Genomic DNA, 23,641 nt, shown 5'->3' on the forward strand with positions numbered 1-23,641 from the left:
AATTACACATAGGCGCCAATTGGATGCCCTAGCCAATCCAATTGGCGCCTCCTTGCAATTTTTAAGAGGGGGCGCCAATCCAATTGGCGCCTCCCTCTAAAAGTGGGGTATATTGGGAAATTTTTTGAAAACTGGGTTATTTTGGGAATTTATTCGAAAAAGTGGGGTATATTGGTAAAAAATCCGTTATATGAGTGTAATTTTAAAAAATTTGAAAAAAATATAGTGGTATGGAGTAAAATTTTCCTTCTCACTCAGTCGTTAGTCCTCTCCCTTCCTTCATTATTTTTCCACCGCCATTGTCGTGTCACCATCACGTCTCTCTCAAGCTACGTCCTCACCGTCTCGCCTCTATCACGCCGTCGCTTGTCTCCGGCTCGTCTCGCCTCGCCTCTGTATCGTCTCCGGTTTGACTCAAACGTATATACAAGTTTCTTCGCTCTTGCATTCACAACCTCTTCTAAACCCTAGTTCTTACTTCTCCCCGCCACAAGAAAACAAAGGTCCGTTATCCATCACACTCTTATCAATAACCATATTAAATTCGTATATAACCACGATATCTCATTCCTCATACCCAGCTATCTCCCAAATTTTTTGTATCTGATTATGCGAAAATTTCTGAGTTTGAATTTTTTTTATTAAAGATTCATATTTTGTCACAGACTAAATGTGAAACATTGTGGTTATTGTTGATTTTCAGTTTTGTGTCAGTGAGGTGTTGAAGCATAGCATACAAAAGAAGTATCATCAAATGGCTGACCAAGGATTGGAAGGGAACCAATCTGTGAATCTAGAAAAGCATCCTTCTGGGATTGTGCCCACCATTATGTGAGTAACTAGTTTTCTTTTACTCAGTTATATGCTTCCTCACTGCCTTTGATTCTGATTGCAAGTATATGAAGATGAATAACTGTGCTATCTGCTGTATGTTTTGATTGATTCAAATGAGTAATATGAGCTTGAGTTTTTTTGGTATGTTGGTGTGCTCATTTTGTGATGAAGAAGTGTCCGCTGTGTTAGGTGTCTGTGCTTCATAGAATCCAAGTGACCCCTGCATATGATATTGAGAATACAACATGCAAATGATAATGAAATTCACTACTTTTTCTAGTTTCTGATGAGGTTTATTATTTATGCAAATGCTGTTTTTTTTTAAATTTACCCAAAGGAAACTATTACTTCTAAATAAAAACTGTCCTGCATATAAGACTTCTATGTAAATGTTCAGTCTTGTTTTCTGTATTTGTCAGAGCATGCAAATTCATGTAATTTTTTTAGCTGTTCTTTCTTTCCCAATAAATAAATCTAAGTCTTCAAAGCTTTGGGAGTGAGTTTTAATATGGGCATGTTCATATTGGAGGGGAGTTATATTCCACTAGGGAGTTAGTTGAGTGGAACTGATGACCCTATGTGTGTAGATATAGCAGATATGTTGACTGGTTAATGATTGCTTGTGTGTGCTTTATAATATTTAAAAATGTATATACTATTTGTATTGCCAGAAATGTTGTGTCAACTGTCAATTTGGACTGTAAGTTGGACCTTAAATCCATAAAGCTTCAAGCTCCTACTGCAGAGTACAATCCACAGGCAAGTTTTGTTTATTAAGTTATATTGCGTTGTTTTTGAATCCCAAGTTCAATGTAGGTTGATTATGTTTTTATTTTTACTTTTTATTTTTGGAGTTTTTTTCTTTCTAAATTTCATTGTTTCTATGTGATTTGAAAAAGCTTGGTTGATCTATAAGATTTTCCATCAGCATTACCATTGATGTCAATCACTTATGCACTACAATTATGTCATCTGAAATTAATAATAAATAATTACAAGCTTGATATTTTGTCATGCTAGTTGGTGATTTGTCTGCAATGCTGAAGTCTGTGATTCGAATCTTTGCAGCGTCATCCTTCTGTGAGTATGAGGATCAGGGCACCAGAATCAAAAGCACAAATCAATTCTTCTGGAGTGATGGTATGTTCTTTTTGTTGCTTCTGGCACTTTTGCATAGTTTTGACGGAATCATAAGATACAGTTTCACAACCAACTAGTGCTTGGTTGATATTTTCTTGGTGTCGGAATAAAGGCATATATCACTATCACCAGAATTGTCCTTGAATAATGGGAATTATGATTCTACTGTAATTACAGTAGTACAGATTTAGGAGGGATGAGGAGGCATACTGTCACTGAGGTGGTAACTGGTGTTGGCATTTATTTTGTATAGAGGACTGTAGTGGCGGTGGCCAAAAATTGGCTCATATATACTGTCATGTTCTGGCCTTGATGGAGAGATGTAGCAGACCCGTGATTGGGACACTTGGCTGTTTTGCTCTAATAAGACAAGCCGCTAGTGCTAGACAAGCAGTAGGCATACTAGAAAAGCTATTCCAGTTTTCTGTATGAAAAATTTTATTTTGTTGTTTTTTAGTAGTTTATCATAACTCTTTTGCAATAGGCCTCATGATTCTTATTCAACTCATAATTTGACAACCATGCTCTTGTCATGGAAATCCATATTATTGTCATTTCCATCATTTGTCCCAGATAACACTTATGTAATATTGTATATTAATTTGGAGTTGTATGGTTTTATTATTGAATCCCATTTTCCAATCCTTTGTTTTAGTAACTATGCTGATGAGATCAATGGACAAACACTTTCACTACTTATGCCAATTGAATCTATATTTTCTTATTTTATTTTTGAAGGACGTCTGAACTAATCTGACAATAACATTATTTTAGCGTGTTGCTTGTAGTGGAAACATGTTTCTTAAGCTTTTTTAAATTTAACTGCCACGATTAGGTCTGTACTGGAGCTAAGAGTGAGAGCCAGTCAAAATTGGCCGCAAGTAAGGTATACTAATGTTCTTTTCTTTTCTAAGCTCATTCGTTTTTCATCCTGTATATTAAAGCTTCAAGCTTTTCCGACTTCTTCAGTATGTAGCAATTATTCAGAAGATGGGCTTCCCGACTAAATTTAAGGTACAACTGCTCTCGCATTATCTCCACCAAAACTGCTTCACCTTAAATTGTTTATCATTTTCCTCAGTGTTTGCTCATTGATTAATTCCTTTTGTATTGTGCTTTAGGATTTTAAGATTCAGGAAATTGTTGGATCTTGTAATGTCAAGTTCCCCATATGGCTTGAGCGTCTTGCTAATTCCCATGTCTCTTGCACTAGTGTAAGTACAAAAGAAGCCATCATTTTCTGTTTCACCTGGTGAATTTAATCGAAAACTGGCATTGACAACAATTTTTCGTACTGATTAATATCCGTTTCTGGTCCTCTGGAGCATGTGATTATTATATAGATAGACTGTTGTCAATTATATGATGATTTTTTATAAAAGAAGTTTTGTTAGGGCATGTTAAGGCCTCTGGTGAGTTTTATTTTACCACAAGCCTAACAACACTTCTCATTTTCTTTTCAAATGATTTTTATGTGTTTCTTTGAATTAATTATTTTTAAAAATCTTATTAGGGCATGTAGAGGCCTTTGGTAAGTTTTCTTTTACCACAAGCCTTAACAATACTTATCATTATCATTTTGCATGATTTTTGTGTTTCCTTTAATTATATACCTCATTCTCAAGTACTCTAGAAAGGACTACTATTAAACATGGAGCAGTTCGTGAACAGAACTGAAAGCCACTAAACATCAGTTACTAAATCGAATGTTTCATGCAAAATGCCAAATCGACTCATTGCAGTTAGCTTAGTATGCAAATTGAGCAAGTTATCCTCATCACACCATTCATCTTCACTTGCAAAAGCCCTAGCCCTACTGCTTCATTAATTTAAGAGACAAGCTCTCTTTGCTTGCAAATTTACCCTTCTCGCCCTTAGTGAGTATGTGTAAAACTATCCTTTTGATGTGCTTTTCATTTTGTAGATTATATATATTTTTGCTTTTGTTTGTTTTTCGGAGTTTTTTTTCTCTAAGAGGTAACCAATTGTTTGATGAAATACCCCAAATGGATTTATCCAATTCTCAATACATGAGAAGATGCTAAATCTTAGCCTCTCTGGGTATTTCATCAAACAACTAGTGATTACCTCTTATAATAAAACCCAAAATTATAGTAAAACCCAGAAAAACAAACAAAAGCAAAATTTATATAATTTGCAAAATGCAAAATCACGGCAGGAGCGTTTTACACACACCTCACTTAGGGTGGGGGGAATTGCATGCAGAGGAGAGCCTCCATATTGTTTGATGAATGAGGCATTAGAGTTTGTGCCAGTGAAGATGTCTAGATTGGAATTGGGGGTTTGTAATTTAGGGTTCGTAAATAAGGAGATGGTGCGATCAGGTTCGTTGAGGATAACTAGGGTTTGATTTTGCATACTGAGGCTAACTATACCAAGTTGATTTGGGATTTGCGGGAAATGTTCAATGTAGTAATGGTGGATGTTTAGTGGCTCCCAGCTCAGTTTTCAAACTGCTCTAAGTTAAAAGTTTGCGAACCTAGATTAACAAAGCCAGTTTGGAACTCTGATCTGACATAGAAATTTTGGTTTTTCATGTATGGTTTTGGTTCAGTTTTTTCCCAACAGTCCTAACTTTGGAAAACAAATATTTGAATAGTATAGATGCAAAACCTACGAAGCACAAACACGAAAACGTGAGGACACCATTAATAATTTGAGAAAAGGGAACTAATTGATTGTAACCACATCTATCAGTGTTGGAGACGCCTTCAATCTGAAGACTGGGGGATACGGAGTGTAAAACCAATCCTTATTTTGATGACAGTCAAACATCCATTATTCCTTTTCTTTATCAGTTAAACTTGACTTAGAGATTTTCATTGCAAAAGACATTTTTCATAGCTGAACACTCCCATACTCTGTAGTTTTGTTGGGTGTGTATCCAACATCCAACCATTTAGTACCATGTCAATTTTTATATTTAGTTATTTTTGAAAAATTAAAAATGAATTAATTCGACCTACAGAGCACTGCCTCACCGGTACCTAACAAGTTTCAGGGTACCAAAGAATTTCCTTTGTCTTACTTATGTTACAAAGCTTGTTTGTTTGTTCCTGCTGTAGTATAACCCAGAGTTATTTCCGTGGCTAATTTACCAAATGAAACAACCAAATATAGTCTTATATATATTCGACTCTGGAAAAGTTTTTCTGAAAGGAACCAAGGTAATGTATGATCTTGAGATATTCCTATGTAGTTTTATATTTTGTTATTTTTCTGACTTATTTTACTGATGTTTTCATTTCCTTCCTATAGTCGAGAAATGAGATTTACACAGCCTTTGAGAACATTTATCCAGTGCTTACTGAGTTCAGAAAAAACCAACAATGGTATGGAAGTAGCTCTATTTCAGTTACCTTTTCAATTGGTAGTGGATATATGCGTGAACAAATCACTGTACTTTTGTTTTGCTTTCTTCCATCAGCTGTCAGTTTGTAACTGCAAGTAAGACTTGGCCATCAATTTTTTAATGGAAAGACGAAATATTTAATGTAGATTTTGTTGTGTTGTATATTAAGAATAGTGCCGATGTTAAACATGATGTATCTGCAAAAGTAAACTGAAATGCATGTTTCTTGTGAACATTTTTCTTGGTTGTTATGTCTTTGTCATGAAATATATATCTTGAGTTCTAATGTCTTTGGATGTTTGATAACAATGGCAGATCTTCGTCATGTGCAAGAGCAAGGTTTTCCGGCTATGAAGGTTGTCTTTTGCAAGGGCTCAATCAAAGTGTAAATTTAAAACTGCAAATATTTGGAATTTTGAGTTGAGCTAAGCCCCTTTTCTTTTTCTTCCTCTTCTTCCAACACTAAAAAATTAGATTTGAGGACAGTATTAGAGTGCCATGAGTTGACTATGATTTGTAGTATAGGAAAGCGTCTGTCCAACTTTAAAAAGGTTTTAGATTGTAAAGGAAGTATGAATTATTGGAATTATTTAGTTTATTTTTTCACTTAAAATGTTAAAAGTTATTGAATGGAATTTCAGATTTTTCGTTGGTAATGTTAGGCTTGAAATTGCAGATGATGATGATGATTTGCCAATTATTAGTGTTCTGTTGTCATTTGGTAATAGGAAAACATGTACTGTTACATGGTTAATCAATGAATGTTTTGGAAAATCTTTTTTTTTTTCTTTAGACAAAGCGACACCAGTTTTCATAATTTTTTTAACTATTTTGTTTTTCAGTGTATGTTGAAATTAAATATTGTTCAAAATTTATTTGGATTTATATAATTTAAATTTAAAGAATTAACTTATAAATTATGATATTTTGAAAATTTGAAATTTTGTAGATGTGTTTTTTTTTAGAAACCGAGTTATCCGATTTGATATGTTTAATAATTATATAATTTTATTAGAGATCGGCTTATTCAACTGAATTATTCAGTTTAATCACGCGGTTTGACTAGTAATTCAATGGTTTATTCAACTGAATTATTCAGTTTAATCACGCGGTTTGATTAGAGATTCAATGGTTTAATGATCTGTCCAGTTTGATGATTATTTTGGTTTTTAAATTTGGGTAATGCTAACTTGTGCCCCAAGGGCACAAGTTAAGAGATGAATATAGAAACAAATTCTTGGAAAATGTGTATTGAATTTATTAGAAATTTATCATTAATAATTTTATTTATTTTTTCAAAGCAAATTTTCTATTTGTAGGTTTCTTAACATGTGCCCTTGGGGCACAAGTTAGCATTACCCTTTAAATTTTTCGTCAGTTTGATGATAGATCTAGTTTAATAACTTCTAGTTTTTTAGATTTTTCTTTTCTTTTAGATTTTTTACTTTTCGTCATTTAATTTATTTTCTTTACCACCGAATATACATATCTTTTTTATATATATATATCCAAATCTCTTAAATCTATTATTTTAATTATTATTTTTTAGTATAGATGGTGCTATTCTAACACTTTATAATATTTTCATTTCTAATCATTATTTTTTAGTATAGGTGGTGCTATCCTAACAGTATAATATTTTCATTTCTAATCTTATAATGTCTAGTCTTACCGTACATCAAATATCAAATGCAACATATTTGGGAGAAAGGGTGGGCCTATGCCCCCACTTTAATTATAGTAACTATTTATTTTTTAAATATTATTAACAATATATTTGTATATTGAATATACTACTAAAAATTAGGAACTATATTAAATAAAATAAATATTTTTAATAAAATAATAAGTCCTTCTCTAATTGTGAATTGTCTCTTTGTTACTAGTTTTTTATTTATTGGTGATCATTTAAAAGTTAATTTTTTAATTAAATATTTATAAATTTTATTATTTATTTTATTATTGTAAAAAGAGTGAAAATATAGTGTTACCTTATTGACCTTGAAATTATGTTAATGGTAGAAATTGTATTGTTAGAGTTTTGTAGTGCTTGTTTGAAATTGTTATGTTTCTATCAATTTTATAGTATTAGTATGAAACGTCTATAAATGTGATTTTAATTGTGTATTTAAAAGAGATGTTTAGTAATAAGCAATAGAAAAAAATTTCAAATAAAAAACAACATCACAATCGACTCCTAATCTCCACATGAATGTGAAAACATTAAATTGGAGACAATACATGGATTTTTGCTTTTTAGAGTTTGAATTGAAAAAACTTTTTAATGACCCTATTATTCAATATAAGGATTTACACTTTCCTTTTATTTCTGCATCATTTTATATTACGGACTCAAAATATTTAAACTGTGTGATTTGAAGGATGATATGATTTTCAACTTTCACCTCTAAATTAGAAACACTTTTCATTTTGTTGAACTTATATTTCATATACTCTGTCTTATTTCTATTGAGACGAAAATCATGTATTTTTAAAGTTTGCCTACAATTCTCAAACCTCTCATTTCAATCCTCCTTCGGCACTTTAAGTATGACTATATCATTTGCAAAAAAATACAAATATAAGTGTTAGCTCTTGGATGTGTTCCATAAGTACATTCAAAATTTAGGTAAAAAGATAGGAATTTAAGGTTGAACCTTAATAAAACATATTTTAATGGAAAAATTATCCGTCTCTCCACCATGTGTCAGCACACTAGTGAATACCTCTTCATACATATTTTGGATAACTCGATTATATGTAATTCTAATCCATTTTTCTATTAAACTAGTTAATCTAATGAGACCACTTCTAGAAGAAAAAAAAAGAGATGATGATTAATCAAGTTTTGTAGTAGTAATATTCATGTAATTTTAGTTGTTTACGTTAATGAATATTAAGGTTTTTTTTTTGAAGTTTGGAGTGGAAGGGAGAAGAAGACTTGGAAAGAGAAGATAAGAATTGAATGAAAATAATAGAAGAATTTAGATGGTGAGAATTTCGAGGAATTCATTTTTATTCAAAAACTAAAATTTCTCTAATTTTGAAAACTAAAAAATTATATTGACGAAGCGTTATGGAGGGCTTAGACAAGTTCAAATATAATTTTTATTGTTACAGTATTTCAAAACTTAAAAAAATATTAAAAAGACTTATTTATATTTTTAATTTTTTTTTAAACCTTCTTATCAATGTCCATATGAAACAGTGCAGTGGCAAAACAGATTACAGCAATGCTCATATGGAGAAAATGGAAAACAAGCAATATCCAAGAAGAAGAAGAAGAAGAAGAAGATAACAGAAAGTTTGTTATTGATAACTAACTGTGTAAAACAGAATGTGATTGGCTATTTATATTACATTATCCACACTCTAAGGATAGAAAAGGAAAAAGCCATTAAATATATATATATACAAGTGATATGCAAGATATCAGTTAACAACCCCCCTCAAGTTGGGCAGTGGATGGTACAAACTCCCAACTTGACCAAACTGTTCTTCAAGGATGGTGAATGAAGAGGTTTAGTAAAAATGTCTGCTAACTGGTTATGTGTCGAAATAGGAAGAAGATGAATAAGTTTTGAATTGATCTTTTCCCGTATGACGTGACAATCCAATTCAATGTGTTTGCTACGTTCATGAAACGTAGGATTATGTGCTAAGTAAACTGCAGACTTGCTGTCACAAAACACAGATGCAGGCTGCTCAAAGTGAACCAGGAAATCTTGAAATAAGAAATGTAACCATTGTAATTCACAAGTGATAGAAGCTAACGCACGATACTCAACCTCAGTGGAAGAAGGAGAAACTGTGTGTTGCTTTTTGGATTTCCAGCATAATAAGGAGGAGCCTAACATAACACAATATCCAGTGACTGATTTCCTAGTATCAGGGCATTTAGCCCAGTCAGAATCAGCAAAGCCAAAAAGTTATAGTTTGCTGTTGGATGAGAAGAAAATGCCTTTGGCTGGGACAAATTTGAGGTACCTGAGAATTTGAATGGCAGCTTGATAATGAGGAGCACGTGGCTTGGATACATATTGACTCACATGTTGTACAACAAATGCAATGTCAGGGCGGGAGTTGGTGAGATAAATCAACTTGCCAATTAACCTTCTATATACAGAAGGATCCTCTAAAACATTGCCTTCATTAGTTGATAATTTCAACGTTGGGTTGAAAGGAACTGCAAAAGGTTTTGCTTCCAAGAGACCAGCATCTTCCAAGAGTTCAAGAGCATATTTTCTTTGATTAAGAAAAATGCTAGTAGGAGATCTAGCAATCTCAAATCCTAAAAAGAAATGTAGCTGACCAAGATCTTTAATTTGAAACTTTTGATTCAAGAGGTGTTTGACCTGTTGAATTTCAGACAATGAATTACCTGCCAATACCACATCATCTACATAGACCAATAATGCAGTGAATTCATGTTTGGATTTCTTAACATAAAGTGAATGGTCAGCCTGAGATTGTATGTATCCAAGAGAAATAAGGAAAGTGGATAGTTTGGAATACCATTGCCTGCTGGCCTGTTTGAGGCCATATAAAGACTTCTACAGTTTGCACACCTTAGATTCACCATATCCAGATAAACCAGGAGGGAGGGTCATATATACCTCTTCATGTAAATCACCATGAAGGAAGGCATTGTTCACATCTAGCTGTTCTAAGTGCCAACCTTTAACAACAACTAATGATAAAAGAACTCTGACTGTAGTAATCTTGGCTACAGGAGAGAATGTGTCAAAGTAATTAATACCCTCCATTTGTGTATACCCCTTTGCCACCAGCCTGGCTTTAAATCTTTCAATAGAGCCATCTTCCTTATGCTTGATTTTATAAACCCATCTGCATCCTATGGGTGTTTTTCCATGAGGTAGATCAACAATCTGCCAAGTATGGTTTTCCTCAAGAGCAATCAACTCTGCATCCATTGCCTTCTTCCAACAGTCATGTTTATTGGCTTGGTTAAAGGTCTTTGGTTCAACATGAGATGATATGGCAAGGCAATAGTGTTTATAAGAGGGAGAACAATGATCATAAGTCAACACAAAGGATAAGGGATATGCAACAGTGGAAAGTTTTGGTTTGGTTTTAAGAGAGATAGGAGAATGATGTATGGTGTTATAGCAATGGTAATCTGCAAGATAACTTGGAGGATGAGAAACTCTAGTAGAATTTCGATTAGGTAACATCTCAACATTAGTTGCTGGCTTTGGTTCAAGTAAGGGGACATGTGGTTCTTCAGTGGTAGCAGGCTGTTGTGTTGTGGTGGGTACAGTAGAGGAAACAGTTGTAGCAGAGGAAACAGTTGTAGCAGGGGGAACATGGGATTGTCCATTAGGTAATGATAAAGGTGTTAAAGAAGTTATGATAGGAATAGTTTGATTATCAGACCTATGTGCATCTAACAAAGTGCTAGAGTGAGACATTTATGAAAAGTCATTCATGACAGGTTGTAAATTTGGACTGATGTGGGACTGGTCATTCATGACAGATTGTAAATTTGGACTGATGTGGGACTGGTCATTAATTACCAACTGCTAAGGTGTATCAACAGCAGGCTGTATATGGGATTGAGGTGAAATCCTGTCATGAGTTGTGGAAGAGGAAATAGGTTGGATAGGTGGATCATCATAGGTGGGACAGGCCATGAGAGTTGTGTCTTCAGGTTCAGGTGCAGATGTATTAGGGGTTTTAAAGGGGAAGTAAGTTTCATAAAAACTACATGTCTAGACACAAAGATATTGTGGTTTTGTAAATCATAGAGAATATATCCCTTAGTCCCTTCCTTGAAACCACGAAAAACAGCTTTTCTAGCTCTAGGTGCAAATTTGGTTCTGTGAGCTTGTAATGAAGTGGCATAGCTTAAACATCTAAAGGATTTTAAGTGAATGAGAATGGGAGGATGTTTATGTAGCAATTCATAAGGACTTTTGAGTTGCAGTAGGGGAGTAGGGAGTCGGTTTATGAGATGTATAGCATGTTGGATACATAAATTCCACATGTTTAATGGAATTGAAGAGTGAAACAAAAGGGTTCTAGCTACATTTAATATGTGTTGGTGTTTCCTCTCTACTACCCCATTCTGTTGGGGTGTTTCAATGTATGACTTTTGGTGAATGATACCTTTAGGTAGAAGGTAATTAGTAAGGGCTATAAACTCACTTCCATTGTCAGATCTAAGGCATTTTAAAGAAGTTTTGAATTGAGTCTCAATGTATACTACAAACTGTATTAAGCTATTCTTTGTTTGGTCTTTGGTTTTGAGGAATATAGTCCATGTATACCTAGTATAATCATCAACCAAGGTTAAAAAATATCTATGTCCCAATTTAGAGGTGGTGGCAAAAGGCCCCCATAAGTCAGCATGTAGTATTTCAAAAGGAAAGGAAGTAACAGTAGTGCTGTTAGGAAATGAAAGTTTCTTTTGTTTGCCAAAATGACAAGAATCACAGGGAGTATTATTGTGTACATAAGGGATAAAAGGGAAAGCTTTGGAAATGTATTTTAAACCATCATTAGATATGTGGCCTAATCTTATGTGCCAAAGATTACAAGAGGAAGCAGCATTAGAATGAAGGGCTTGTGATTGAGGAGTAGCATCAAGTACATACAGTCCTCTTTGCAGGTTAGCTGTACCAATCACTGCCTTGGAATGGTTCTGCAGAATGGTACAAGAATTAGCAGTGAATTTAACATGATAGTCATTGCTATTGACAAGTTTAGCAATAGAGAGTAGGTTGACATGGAAAGTGGGTATATAGAGGACATTATGAAGAGTGAGGGTGGGAGATAAAACTATGCTACCAGACATAGAAGCAATAATTTGAGAACTATCTGGTAAACTAACATGGACTGGAATAATGTGTTTATATGATTCAAAGGAAGCTAAGTCATAGGCAATATGGTCTGTTGCACCAGTATAAAATATCCATAGATTAGGGTTCTTACCATGATCATTGTAAGCATGGGAATTTAGGCCAAATGGGGATGGAGATATGGAGTTGGCTTGAGGTGTGAGTTGGGACTGTTGGTTTAAGGCCAAAATGTTGTTGTATTGATCTTGTGTAAAACCAAAACTTGGTTGAGATTCGTCTGACCCTGCATGAACAGATGCAACAACATTCTGATTTGAAGTATTAGAAGATTGGTTTTTTACCTTTGCCTTTGAAGCCAGGTGGATATCCATGCTTGAGGAAACAAGTCTCAACTGTGTGATTAGTTCTCCCACAATGTGTGCAAACACGATTGTGTCCTCGAGCTCCACTTTGTGGCTTGCCTCTGAAAAATTGACCATTCTTGCCATTAGCATGTGCTGAATGAGAACTGTGAAGCTGAAATGCAGTTGATTCTTTGGCGGTTGAAATAGTGGGAATGGCCATGGATGATCCTGCATAGTTTATCTCTCTTTCTTGTTGAATCACCAATGAAAAGGCTTTGTCAATGGTGGGAAGAGGCTGCATCATCATTATTTGGGATTTGGAATGTGTAAACTTTTCATTCAATCCTTTAAGAAACTTGATAACATAATCTTGCTCTCTGTAATTTTTGATTGAACTAGTGGCACCACAAGAACAGGTATTGCGCAAGAACATGCTAGTACGGGACGATAATTCTCGAGTTCATCCCACATGACCTTCAATTGAGTGAAATAGTTTGAAACATCAAGGGAACCTTGACGGAATTTGTATAAATCTTCTTGAATATCTGAAATGCGGAAAATATCACCTTGCGAAAAACGGAGCTGCAAATTCTTCCATACTCCAGCTGCACTTTCGATCCACAACACAGACTTAGCAATAGATTCAGAAATAGAACGGTGAATCCATGCCAGAACCATTGTGTTGCACCGAAACCAAGGGGCGTATAGGGGATCAGAAACAGGAGGTTTTGTGAGTGTACCGTCGACGAACTTATCCTTGTTCTTGGAGATTAATGCAATGTGCATCGATCTCGCCCAAGTATGATAATTTTTATCATCAAGAAGAGGCGTAACGAGGACAATTGATGGATTTTCATTCGGATGTAGGTAATATGGATTCGACGAATTTGTGGAAAAATCGGTGAAGCTCTGGTTAGCCATGGAAACCGAGAATGGGAGGAAACAAGAATCTGCAAGAAAAACCAGAAATGCAGTTGGTTGGAGAAGGAAGGAGAAGGACAATGGCTACCAGAGCTGGTGAAGCTCTGATACCATATCAATGTCCATATGAAACAGTGCAGTGGCAAAACAGATTACAGCAATGCTCATATGGAGAAAATGGAAAACAAGCAATATCCAAGAAGAAGAAGAAGAAGATAACAGAAAGTTTGTTATTGATAACTAACTATGTAAAATAGAATATGATTGACTATTTATATTACATTATCCACACTCTAAGGATAGAAATGGAAAAAGCCATTAAATATATATACAAGTGATATGCAAGATATCAGTTAACACTTCTTTCCATTCCTTCCAAACTCCCAAATAAAGACTAAGAATTTAGCTCGGTTGCCAAACTTCAAAATGTGTCACGATTCAATTGCAATCAACTTTTATGAAAGTAAAAAATCAACAGTGAAATCTTTGATGTTACTAAATATAATTTGATGGAACTGGTTGAAAGATTTTGATAGGCTAGTTTCCCCAAATGAATAACTATTTTCAAAAGAGAAATACTCATTCCATTATATGGGGTGCACCCACACCTTTGAAAATATAAAAGTATCCTTATCTGATCCAAAGATGAATCCCTAGACGTACCTAAAATCACACCAGCTTATGCATTTCAGTCAGCCATCCTATTTTTTTTTTCAAAATCTGGCATGAAGACGCATCTTTGTATAATTTCATGGGTGAATTTGGAGATGCATCTGCGTAAAACCCCTTGAACTCATTTATGGTGTTTATATTCACCAAACTGGTTTATTTAATGATTTAGTGTCAATTTCGGAGATGTATATCTAGAAATATCAAGCGGGAAATTAAATAAAACATCACATTGCATGTTCTTCTTCCTCATGACCAAACTCAACTCTTTTCTCAAAACCCTGAAAAAAAAATTCTTATATTCTCAATCAACTTTTGAACACCAAAACATCATTCTTGTATTTTATCACATCAAAGGGAGTAGAAGAAACTGGAATTTAAGATTAAGTTCTCTCATTCCTTGCATTAGCCTGTTTTTTGAGCTGAAAAAAGAATGTTGAGTCCAAATATGCATCTTTAGACTAAGGTTCACGTGTTTCTAAGATGCGTCTTCGTAGTTGCGTGATTATTTGAGTGTTGAATATTTTTTTCTATTATGATTGATGTTAGATATGATGAACCCATATATGTTTTCCAAAGCAATTGTGAGGATGGATGTTAAACTGGATGAAATGAAGGATGATGTTAAACCAAATAAAGTGAAAAATAATACTAAACCGGGTGCTAGACCGGTTGTTATCGAGGTAGATGTTCGTGAATAATTTATAAATAAACAAGAATTTATTATCTGTGAACATATGCTACAATGGGTCTGCATGGAGGCCGGGAAATTGGGGTTTTGGCGTTGTAATCGGAAGGTCTAACAATGGTTCTAATAGAAGGCAAGCATTTATAACAATGATATGCGAAAGAAGTGGCGCATACCAACCACTAATTCAAAAGTTGAAACACGATGACACCGGATCGAGAAAATGTGAGCGTTCTTTAAATTCCGTGGATACCGTAAGACGAATGATACATGTAAATTTAATGTGGTTTCTGGTATACATAATCATGCCTTGTGTCACAAGCTAGTCAAGCATCTAATTGTATGTCGCCTTATTTCGTAGGAGAAGGAACTTGTTTCGGACATGACATTAAACATGATGTAGATGAAAAACATACTTGCAACTTTGAAACGGAAAATGCCTTAAAATGTTTCAAATATCAAGCAAGTATATAATGTGTGTGCCCGAAACAACAAGGAGGTAAAATGTCCAAGATCTGAAATGCAATAACTATTGAAGTTTGTGGATGATGACCACTATGTTTCTAGGTACAGAGTTTGTGAGTATAAATCACAGTTTGAGATATATTTTGTAGCCATCCCGATTCCATAAAGTTATTCAACATATTTTCCACTGTGCTCATAATTGATTCAATATATAAGACTAATAAATATTCGTTTCTACTTCTTGAAATTATTGATGTTACTTCGACAGGGAAAACCTTTTCAGTGGGTTTTTCATTTTTGGAATTCGAAAAAGAGGACAACATTACACGGGCTTTGGAAATGTAAAAACTATGTTGAAGGATCAAGAAAACATGCCAAATGTAATTGTCACTGATCACGACACCGCATTGACAAATTCAATTGCAAAAGTGCTTTCTACATCATATGCATTACTTTGTAAGTATCACATAACCAAAAATATGAGAATTCAACTCAAATATATGGTAGACACCAAACAAATCAAGGGTGAAGATAGAGAAATGGTAAAACTTGGCGCAATGTTGGAAAAGATAATAGATGCTTAGAATGGTATAATAAATTCTTTCACATAAGATTTATATGCCGAATCTATAATGCATTTCAGGACGGCGTGTACGAGATGATAACATGAAATTTCACATCAAAGAGCAATTGACGAATATTTCCTATCCGAAAACCACAAATTTGAAACCACCTTCGGAATCGATTAATACAAAGTGTGCCCCTAAAAAGGTAAATTCTACGAGACAATATCCTTCTTACTTTGAACATGTAGACTCACATTTTCTGGATTCTTTTCAACTCATACATCTAAAAAAATTATTTTCAAGGGTGCTCGCATTAGAAAACCATCTCCTCTACCACCGGTACCAAAAAACATCCACATTGAAGAAATGCCGCTTTTTATGCACAAATACATTGAGTAGATTGTAGATTTTAAAGGTGACGTCAACTGTGATTTTTGAACTGTTTTGGGTTTGCTCGATAAAGGAGAGCATAACCACCAATTTTTCCTCCATCACCTTATGCAAGAGTTGACAACGCATAAGGAATCATGCATGTCACTATATAGGAAAAAAGAAAATTACGATGCAATTTTCAGTGCTCTTGTTCCTTGTGTTAGTGGTCTGACACCGTTTGAAAAATGGATAGTGTGTGTATTGATTTGACACGTTATGGTTTCTCGAAAACATTTTTCCCACTTTGGAGTATGCCACCTCAAAATCATCCAGACGCATCATGTGTATTGGTGACTTTCAAAAACACAACATTTTATTCAATTTTATTTCAAATCAGGGTGTCCTATACCAAAGACATCACCGAAGTGGATGACACCTTTCACAAAAGAGGCTGAAACTTATCCAGATCACTTTCTAAAAATAATGGAAGAGTTCACCAAGTTGAGCGACATTGGAAGAGAATTAAGGAAAGGTCAAAGAAGGAACCACCAATAGATATAGATTTAGGTGGTGATACATATTTTGATGCAATTTTAGTTTTTATCTAACAATGTAACTCATTTTTTGTATGTAATATTGTCAATGATGTAATATCAATATAATTTGAGACTTACGTAATGTATATTCTTCATTAGTGTTATAGAAATTGACGATAATTTTTAGACACTTATTCTATTTCAAAATTTGGCCATGCATATATACTAGTTATGTATGAACATTGCTATACGGGGTGTTTCCGAATATGTATCTCCAGACACATCCCATTTTTATTGTAAAAACAGCTAAACAGAGGACTTTACGGATGTGCATCTCCGTAACAAATTCTTATTTTGTAAAAAAATAGGGCATGTCCAGATATGCGTCTCCAAAATATGTTATGATGAGAGGATAATGTTTCTAAGATTTAAATTGATCTAAAACTTATATAAATAGGGGGTCTTTCATCCCATGTTCTTTACAAAAACACAACACACCAGAATGAATACATATCTTCATTTTGCATTTATGTATTTCAATGGCGCAAAACCCCCCCATTTCAATTTAGGATCACCGAGGGCACACCTCTCGTCGATCTGAAATTCAAACTAAGTAGTCTACTATGATATACAGAAAATCAAAGAGTTGTCAAACTCGAGTATCGTTCACCCTCGATTGACGACGAAGAGAAAATATGGTTCACTAAGCTTGAACTGAAGACAAATGAAGATTTAAAGATTATATGGAGTACATTTTACTGTCACTTATCGAAGGGTACGATTAAAGTGAATGCGACGATTGCAAGATCGATCGAAGATATTCTAAAGATGTTGCAACATCCTGAACCACCCATTTGTAATGACACACGATGTTAAATTTATATTAACGATTATCTATATAGTGTTAAATATTTGAATGTTAATTTCTGTTTTTTTCTCAATATTATGCAATTGTTTTTGGTTTGACCTAACATATCATATTTCGGAGATGCATCTCCGTAAAACTCATTGAGTTTTGAATTAAGGGTTCTTAAGGAGATGTACCTTCGGACTCATCATAATGTTGATACGGAGATGCATCTCCGAAATAAATTTTGACAAAATAAGGGTATCTCACCAATTTACGCTAATGATTGTGTAAAAATATTGCTTCCAAAGATGCATCTCCAAATTCTATAGGCAGTCGTGACTTTTCACAGTGATGGAGGAGCACCCAATGGATTCTAGAGAGCAATTCTTTTTTCAAAATTTAAAATTTTGGCTATGGGTGGTGGATTAAGAGATAACATAAAATGATTGTATTATATTATATTTTAATATAGTACTTGATTGAAGATAGGATAATACATTAATCTTGAAAATTATACTATTATATTTTTTAACTAACATTTTTATTCTGAATGAGCTGAATTAAAAATTTGAATATAATAAAAAAATGTTAATTCATTCATAAAAAGTATAATTTAAAATATAAACATGAAATATAATAAAATAAAAACAAAAATGTATTTGATATTAAAAAGTAAAAAAATAAATTCAAAACATGTCTTAATTTTTCAGAAGAGTAATTTTGAAATGTATATAATTTAAAAAGTTTAAAAATTAAAAAACTATTAAGATTTTAATATTTAAAAATCTCACCTATATGTATAAAATAACTAGTAATCTCATCTTTCCATTACGTAGGTTCTCATTTCTTCCACCATAGTCATCAATGGTTTAATCTTTGATTCAAGAATTACACTATTAAATGCTTATGAAATGTTTATAAGAACAAAGTCACATTTTGTATAAGTCATAAACAGTTATTTACTCCAAAACCTGGGTGTAGTCTTCATTGAAAAGTCTATTCATTCACCACTCTCATTGTCTTCATTTCTCTTTTCCATGTCCGTGGATAAGTTGATTTTGCAGCATTCCTTTTTTTTATAAACATATTTCTAGAAAACTTCTTCCTAAAGTTATTATACAAGTGCCTCACACAAAACCTTTGTTCAACACCAGGTAGAAGCTTATCCATAGCACGTAAAAGACCTTGTAATACAACATAAAATACAGGAATACAATTATAATTACAATAAAACATAAATAATATTGAAACGTGCAATACTATATGCCTTTTGTTGATCAGAAATGAAAGTGTAGGAAAGACATGCATTCCCACCTCCAAGATTATCAAACAGAAGTTCCAAAAACCATGTCAATCTATCATTTGTTTTCCCTTCAACAACATCAAATGTTATTGGCAACATCTAATCATTGGAATCTATATCAATGGCTGCCAATTTTCGTCCTCCACAAAGACCCTTTAAAAAGCATTAATCAAGACCAATAACTTGTCTACAAAACTTGAAATTCTCTTTACATGATGCATAACATATGTTCAATCTTCTTAAATGAGGTCTTATATCACCAATTCCTTCTTGCATAGGTTGGACATTTAACTTGATTGTTGACCCATGGTTTTCTCTTAGAGTTTCATGATGATATTCATAAATTCTATTGTAATAATCCCCTATGAATGAACCATCTACCATGTCTCTTGTTGCAAATCTTTCCCTAATTTCTTTTGTCTTATTGATCCCTACATTCCACTTCCTTTGTGCATTTTTCTTTATATCCATAATCTTCAACATAAGATTATTTTTTAAGTAATTTTGAACCCACTTATTCAACACTTTGTAGTCATCAACTTGATATTATAATTTCTACTACAATTGTGAGTGTCAATTACTTTCCTAAGTTGCCAAGATTCTTCTTTGGCCAACTTGGCACAATATGCTTCCCACTCATAATCCTCTATACATATAACCCTAACCCTTTTTTGTCATTTTTAGTGAACTTTAGCTTCCTACCAGACTGGACAACATAGGTTGTTATTGCTTCCTTAAAATCACATTTGGTACTAAAATATGTTTCTAACTCTCACTTATAATTAGTCATGTCTTTCTGCAACTTGAAAATTGGATACTTATTCTTAGTTGTTCCACTATTCTCATCACTTTCACATCCACTTTCCATCTACTGACTATCATTTTCACTCCCACTAACTTCCCATTTGGGTTACATTCTTCCCACTTGTGGTTCTTTTTATTGCTAGTACCCTTTTTAGCATTGTCATAATCAGTTAAATGATCAATTTCCTCATCCATAAAATCATCACTATCATCACAACCATCAAATTTAATTTTCAATGTACTATCATACTTAAAACTCTCATCCTCTATATCATTAGAATTTACATAACCAACCATGCCACCCTCATTCTTCACACATGCATCACTCTCATTAGTGTGCAACCCATCACACACCTTACCATCCTTCCCTTCACCATCTTGAACACCATCATGTTATCGCCCACCTTCTTGAACACCAACGCCCTACACATCATCATGTTGTCCTTCACCATGCTGAACACCACCACCCTATACACCATCATCCTAAACCTCACAACCTTGCACCTCACAATCCTCTCTAATTGTTTCTTCAGAATGTTTAGCAAGCAAATTTTCTTCCTCTTTAAGATTTATAATGTCCTCAAGATTTAGTTCTTCTTTCTTAAGAGAACCCTCATAAAACTCAGGCTCAGACATATCATGTTGTATATAAATAACAACACTCAAATGCACCTTACAAAGAGTTCAACATATCTAATGTACCTATGTCATCAATCAAAATATTCATCCCAAATGTTGGGTCCTTGTACCATATTGTATCTATTTCCCTAATACATAGTTCCTTCACAATACCTACCAACTTAAAATACCTCTACATGTCAACATCAGTTTTAAATTAGTAACTATTTCTCCTTAATATACAATTAGTTCATTATCCAAAAATGAACCACCATGATGAATCAACAAAAAAAAATCTTATTCCATTACTACCTATGTCCAACAAAATTATAATTAGAAAGGGGGTGAAAAATCAGGATAACCTTCAAACCTAAAACTAAAACTTAACATAGAGCTATGCATAAATACTAAAACCTAAAACTGAAAACAAAAAAACCTAAAACCTGAAAAACCCTAAATAGTTGAAAAAATAATCCTAAAACCTAAAACAGATAACAATTGAAAACGAAAAAAATTCTAATAACAGTTGAAAATGAAAAAAACCCTAAAACCAAAATTATAAATGGGATACAAATTAGTAACCGGTTTGAAAACTGAATCTTCAAATGCGCCTTCATACTCGTGTTCCCTAGAAAATGCTCTACTCACCTTAGATTTCGCCTAAACACTTATTCTCTCCAACGTTTTCATCGTCTTCTCCATGAGCTATTCCTCTGCTAGCCTTTTGTGAGTGGAAAAATGAAAAAGAGAAATCAGGTCTTTCCCTTTATTCAATTAGACGTGTTGTGTTCTTATAATTTAGTCTCCACATCAGCGTCAAGTGTACATGACGTGACTACTATATTTGACTTTGACTAATAGAGCTAACATAAATGACAAATGTGACACTGTTTGAAGAAATGAATAATCAAATTGGTCATTTTAAAATTTAAAAGACCAAAAGCGACACCAAAGTAAAGATAAAGGACGAAAAAAGATATTTAGCAAAAACATGCATAAAATTTTCACAAGATTAATTTTGAAATTATATATATATATATATATATATATATATATATATATATATATATATATATATATATATATATATATATATATATATATATATATATATATATATATATATATATATATATATATCACAAAGATAACTGTCATTTGTCATTTAATCATATCATATAAATATCATGTCAATATGATGTGTCTATCATAATAAAATAATGTTAGCATTTTTTCATGCGTGTAACTTTGAAGTGAAATTTAAAGATCATATCATCCATCAAATCAGACAGATCCATAATACTTAATGACAGAGAAATAAAAAGGGATGTAATCCATTGAATTTTAAAAAGGGATGTTGTTTTAAAAAAGTTTGGTTCTGCAACTATCCTTGAGTTTTGATGATAACAAAACTTATTTTGTATAGAGAGCAATTTTGTACTCTAACTATGTTGTTAAGTTTGCAGATCAGAGAAAACATGTTCAGACTCTGAAGAAGTCAACTATGGACTCGAAACTATAGATTCACTATGAACCAAAGGAAGATCAAATGAGTGTTTAAATACAAGTCAAGCATCTGAATTACCAAGTCAATGCTTCTGCAAAGAAACTGTCTAGAATGACTCTGAAAATGACTCTGATAATCCAACCCTCTGAAGTCTCAGGATTCACAACTCTATAGACTCTGAAGTCTTATTCTCATAGATTCTGAAGACAGGCTCTGAACTTTATTCAAGCTTCATGAACTTATATACGAAGCCGCTGAATATAAGTTAATGTCTAAAAGTGAACAACTAAAAGAAACGACAGAAGTACAAAAGTAAATATCCTTTCCACTGAAAATCACGAAACATATTATACTCTATACCTTGTAGGTTGCTTAAGCCCCATCATCCTCACCAAATCTATGTATCAAGTGCCACTCTAATATTGTAGAATGATGTGACCTTCATACAATTGTTATATTGAGGATATTTCAACTTCAGCCTCCAACAGATCTATTCTTCCCTATATAAAGATGTCTTGGAAGTTTGGAAATATTACAACATTACACAACACTATATAATATTGATCGAACACTCATACATGAGAAAGAAAAAGGAAAGCGTTTAAAGCTAAGAACTCTATCATTCTAACAATTAGAAAATTTTATTGAAATGTTTTCTTAAGTGTAATACTTTATTTAAACTTGTGTATCTGCTTATTTTTAGAAGTATCTCGTAAACACAACATTGTTTATATTAACATTTGGTTAATTTTCTTAAGATACTAAGTTATAGTCAAAATTCTCAACAAGTCATTGACGGTTAGTCTATGAGTCATATTTCCTTGAGAGACTAGGTTATAGTCAAAATTCTCAAGAAGTCTTAGAAAAGTTGTCTTTGAGTTTTGTAATCAGTTTGATTATTGGATTGAGTCCTTATTGAGAAGGAGAAATCACTCAGACGGGTGGACTGAACATAACTTCTTTAACATTGAACCAGGATAAGAACACTTATGTTATTTATCTTTGTCTTATCTTTCCTGTTTGAATTCTTGGGTTGCAAAAAGTTTTAAATATAGAAACCTAATTCAAACTCCCATTTCTTGTGTTTGTTGAACCTTCTATTGGAATCAGAGCTCCGATTCTGGTATTGACTTTGTGTCAAACACTTAACCGTTTCAGATAAAGATCTTTTTTTTTTAAAACACGGAATAGCATATGCAAACAATGATAAAGATCATTACTCTGCAAAATCTCCAATATTTGCTGGAGAAAAGTTTAAATATTGGAAAGATAGAATCAGAAGTTTCTTCATTGGTTGTGATGTTGATTTATGGGATATGGAAATAGATGGTTATAGGCATTCTACATATGCAGATGGTACTAAGCTTGAAAGAAGAAAAATGAATTAAGAACAAAAAAAGGATCACATGAATCATCATAGATCCAAAAGTTTATTGTTGAATGTTATTTCCTACTCAGAGTATGAACAAATAACAAATAGAGACTCTACTAAGCTTATATTTGATTCTTTAAAATGTCTCATGAATGAAATGAATAGGTTAAAGAAACTAAAGTCTTGGCTTTAATCCAGGAGTATGAATCTTTCAAAATGAAAGAGGATGAAATTATTGAGGATATATTATTAATCTTTCTAACTCTAATAGATGGATTAAAATTTCTGAATAAAGGCTATACCACTTCAGATCATGTTAATAAAATCATCAAAAGTCTGCCTAAGAAATGGAGACGAATGGTGACAGCACTAAAGGTGACAAAAGATCTGAATAAAATGAATCTGAAGGAGCTTATAAGTTCTCTAAGGAGTTATGAGATTGAGCTTGAAAAGTATGA

At 33.2% G+C, this 23,641-nt stretch overlaps 1 protein-coding gene across 2 annotated transcripts; it reads left to right on the forward strand.

Annotated features, from left to right (window-relative positions):
- The first annotated feature begins 212 nt into the window (after positions 1-212).
- Positions 213-5,978, forward strand: LOC127083801 (TATA-box-binding protein). Of its 2 annotated transcripts, XM_051024138.1 has the most exons (10): positions 214-503; positions 704-831; positions 1,506-1,593; positions 1,903-1,974; positions 2,810-2,860; positions 2,944-2,988; positions 3,096-3,188; positions 5,061-5,162; positions 5,254-5,327; positions 5,663-5,978. In XM_051024138.1, coding segments are annotated over exons 2-10 (603 nt in total). In that variant the 5' UTR covers positions 214-503; positions 704-754; the 3' UTR covers positions 5,664-5,978. The 2 variants fall into 2 exon arrangements, with proteins under 2 accessions (XP_050880096.1, XP_050880095.1); XM_051024139.1 differs by lacking the exon at positions 5,061-5,162 and having other exon boundaries at positions 213-503.
- Positions 5,979-23,641: the final 17,663 nt, after the last annotated feature.

This window comes from Lathyrus oleraceus, chromosome 5, assembly GCF_024323335.1.
Source record: "Lathyrus oleraceus cultivar Zhongwan6 chromosome 5, CAAS_Psat_ZW6_1.0, whole genome shotgun sequence".
Taxonomy (NCBI): Eukaryota; Viridiplantae; Streptophyta; class Magnoliopsida; order Fabales; family Fabaceae; genus Lathyrus; species Lathyrus oleraceus.

Coding starts and splice junctions, on each gene's coding strand:
- LOC127083801 (XM_051024138.1), top strand. CDS start 755: ATGGCTGACCAAGGATTGGAAGGGAACCAATCTGTGAATCTAGAAAAG. Junction 1,975..2,809: donor TCAATTCTTCTGGAGTGATG/GTATGTTCTTTT, acceptor TGCCACGATTAG/GTCTGTACTGGAGCTAAGAG. Junction 5,163..5,253: donor TTTTTCTGAAAGGAACCAAG/GTAATGTATGAT, acceptor TCCTTCCTATAG/TCGAGAAATGAGATTTACAC.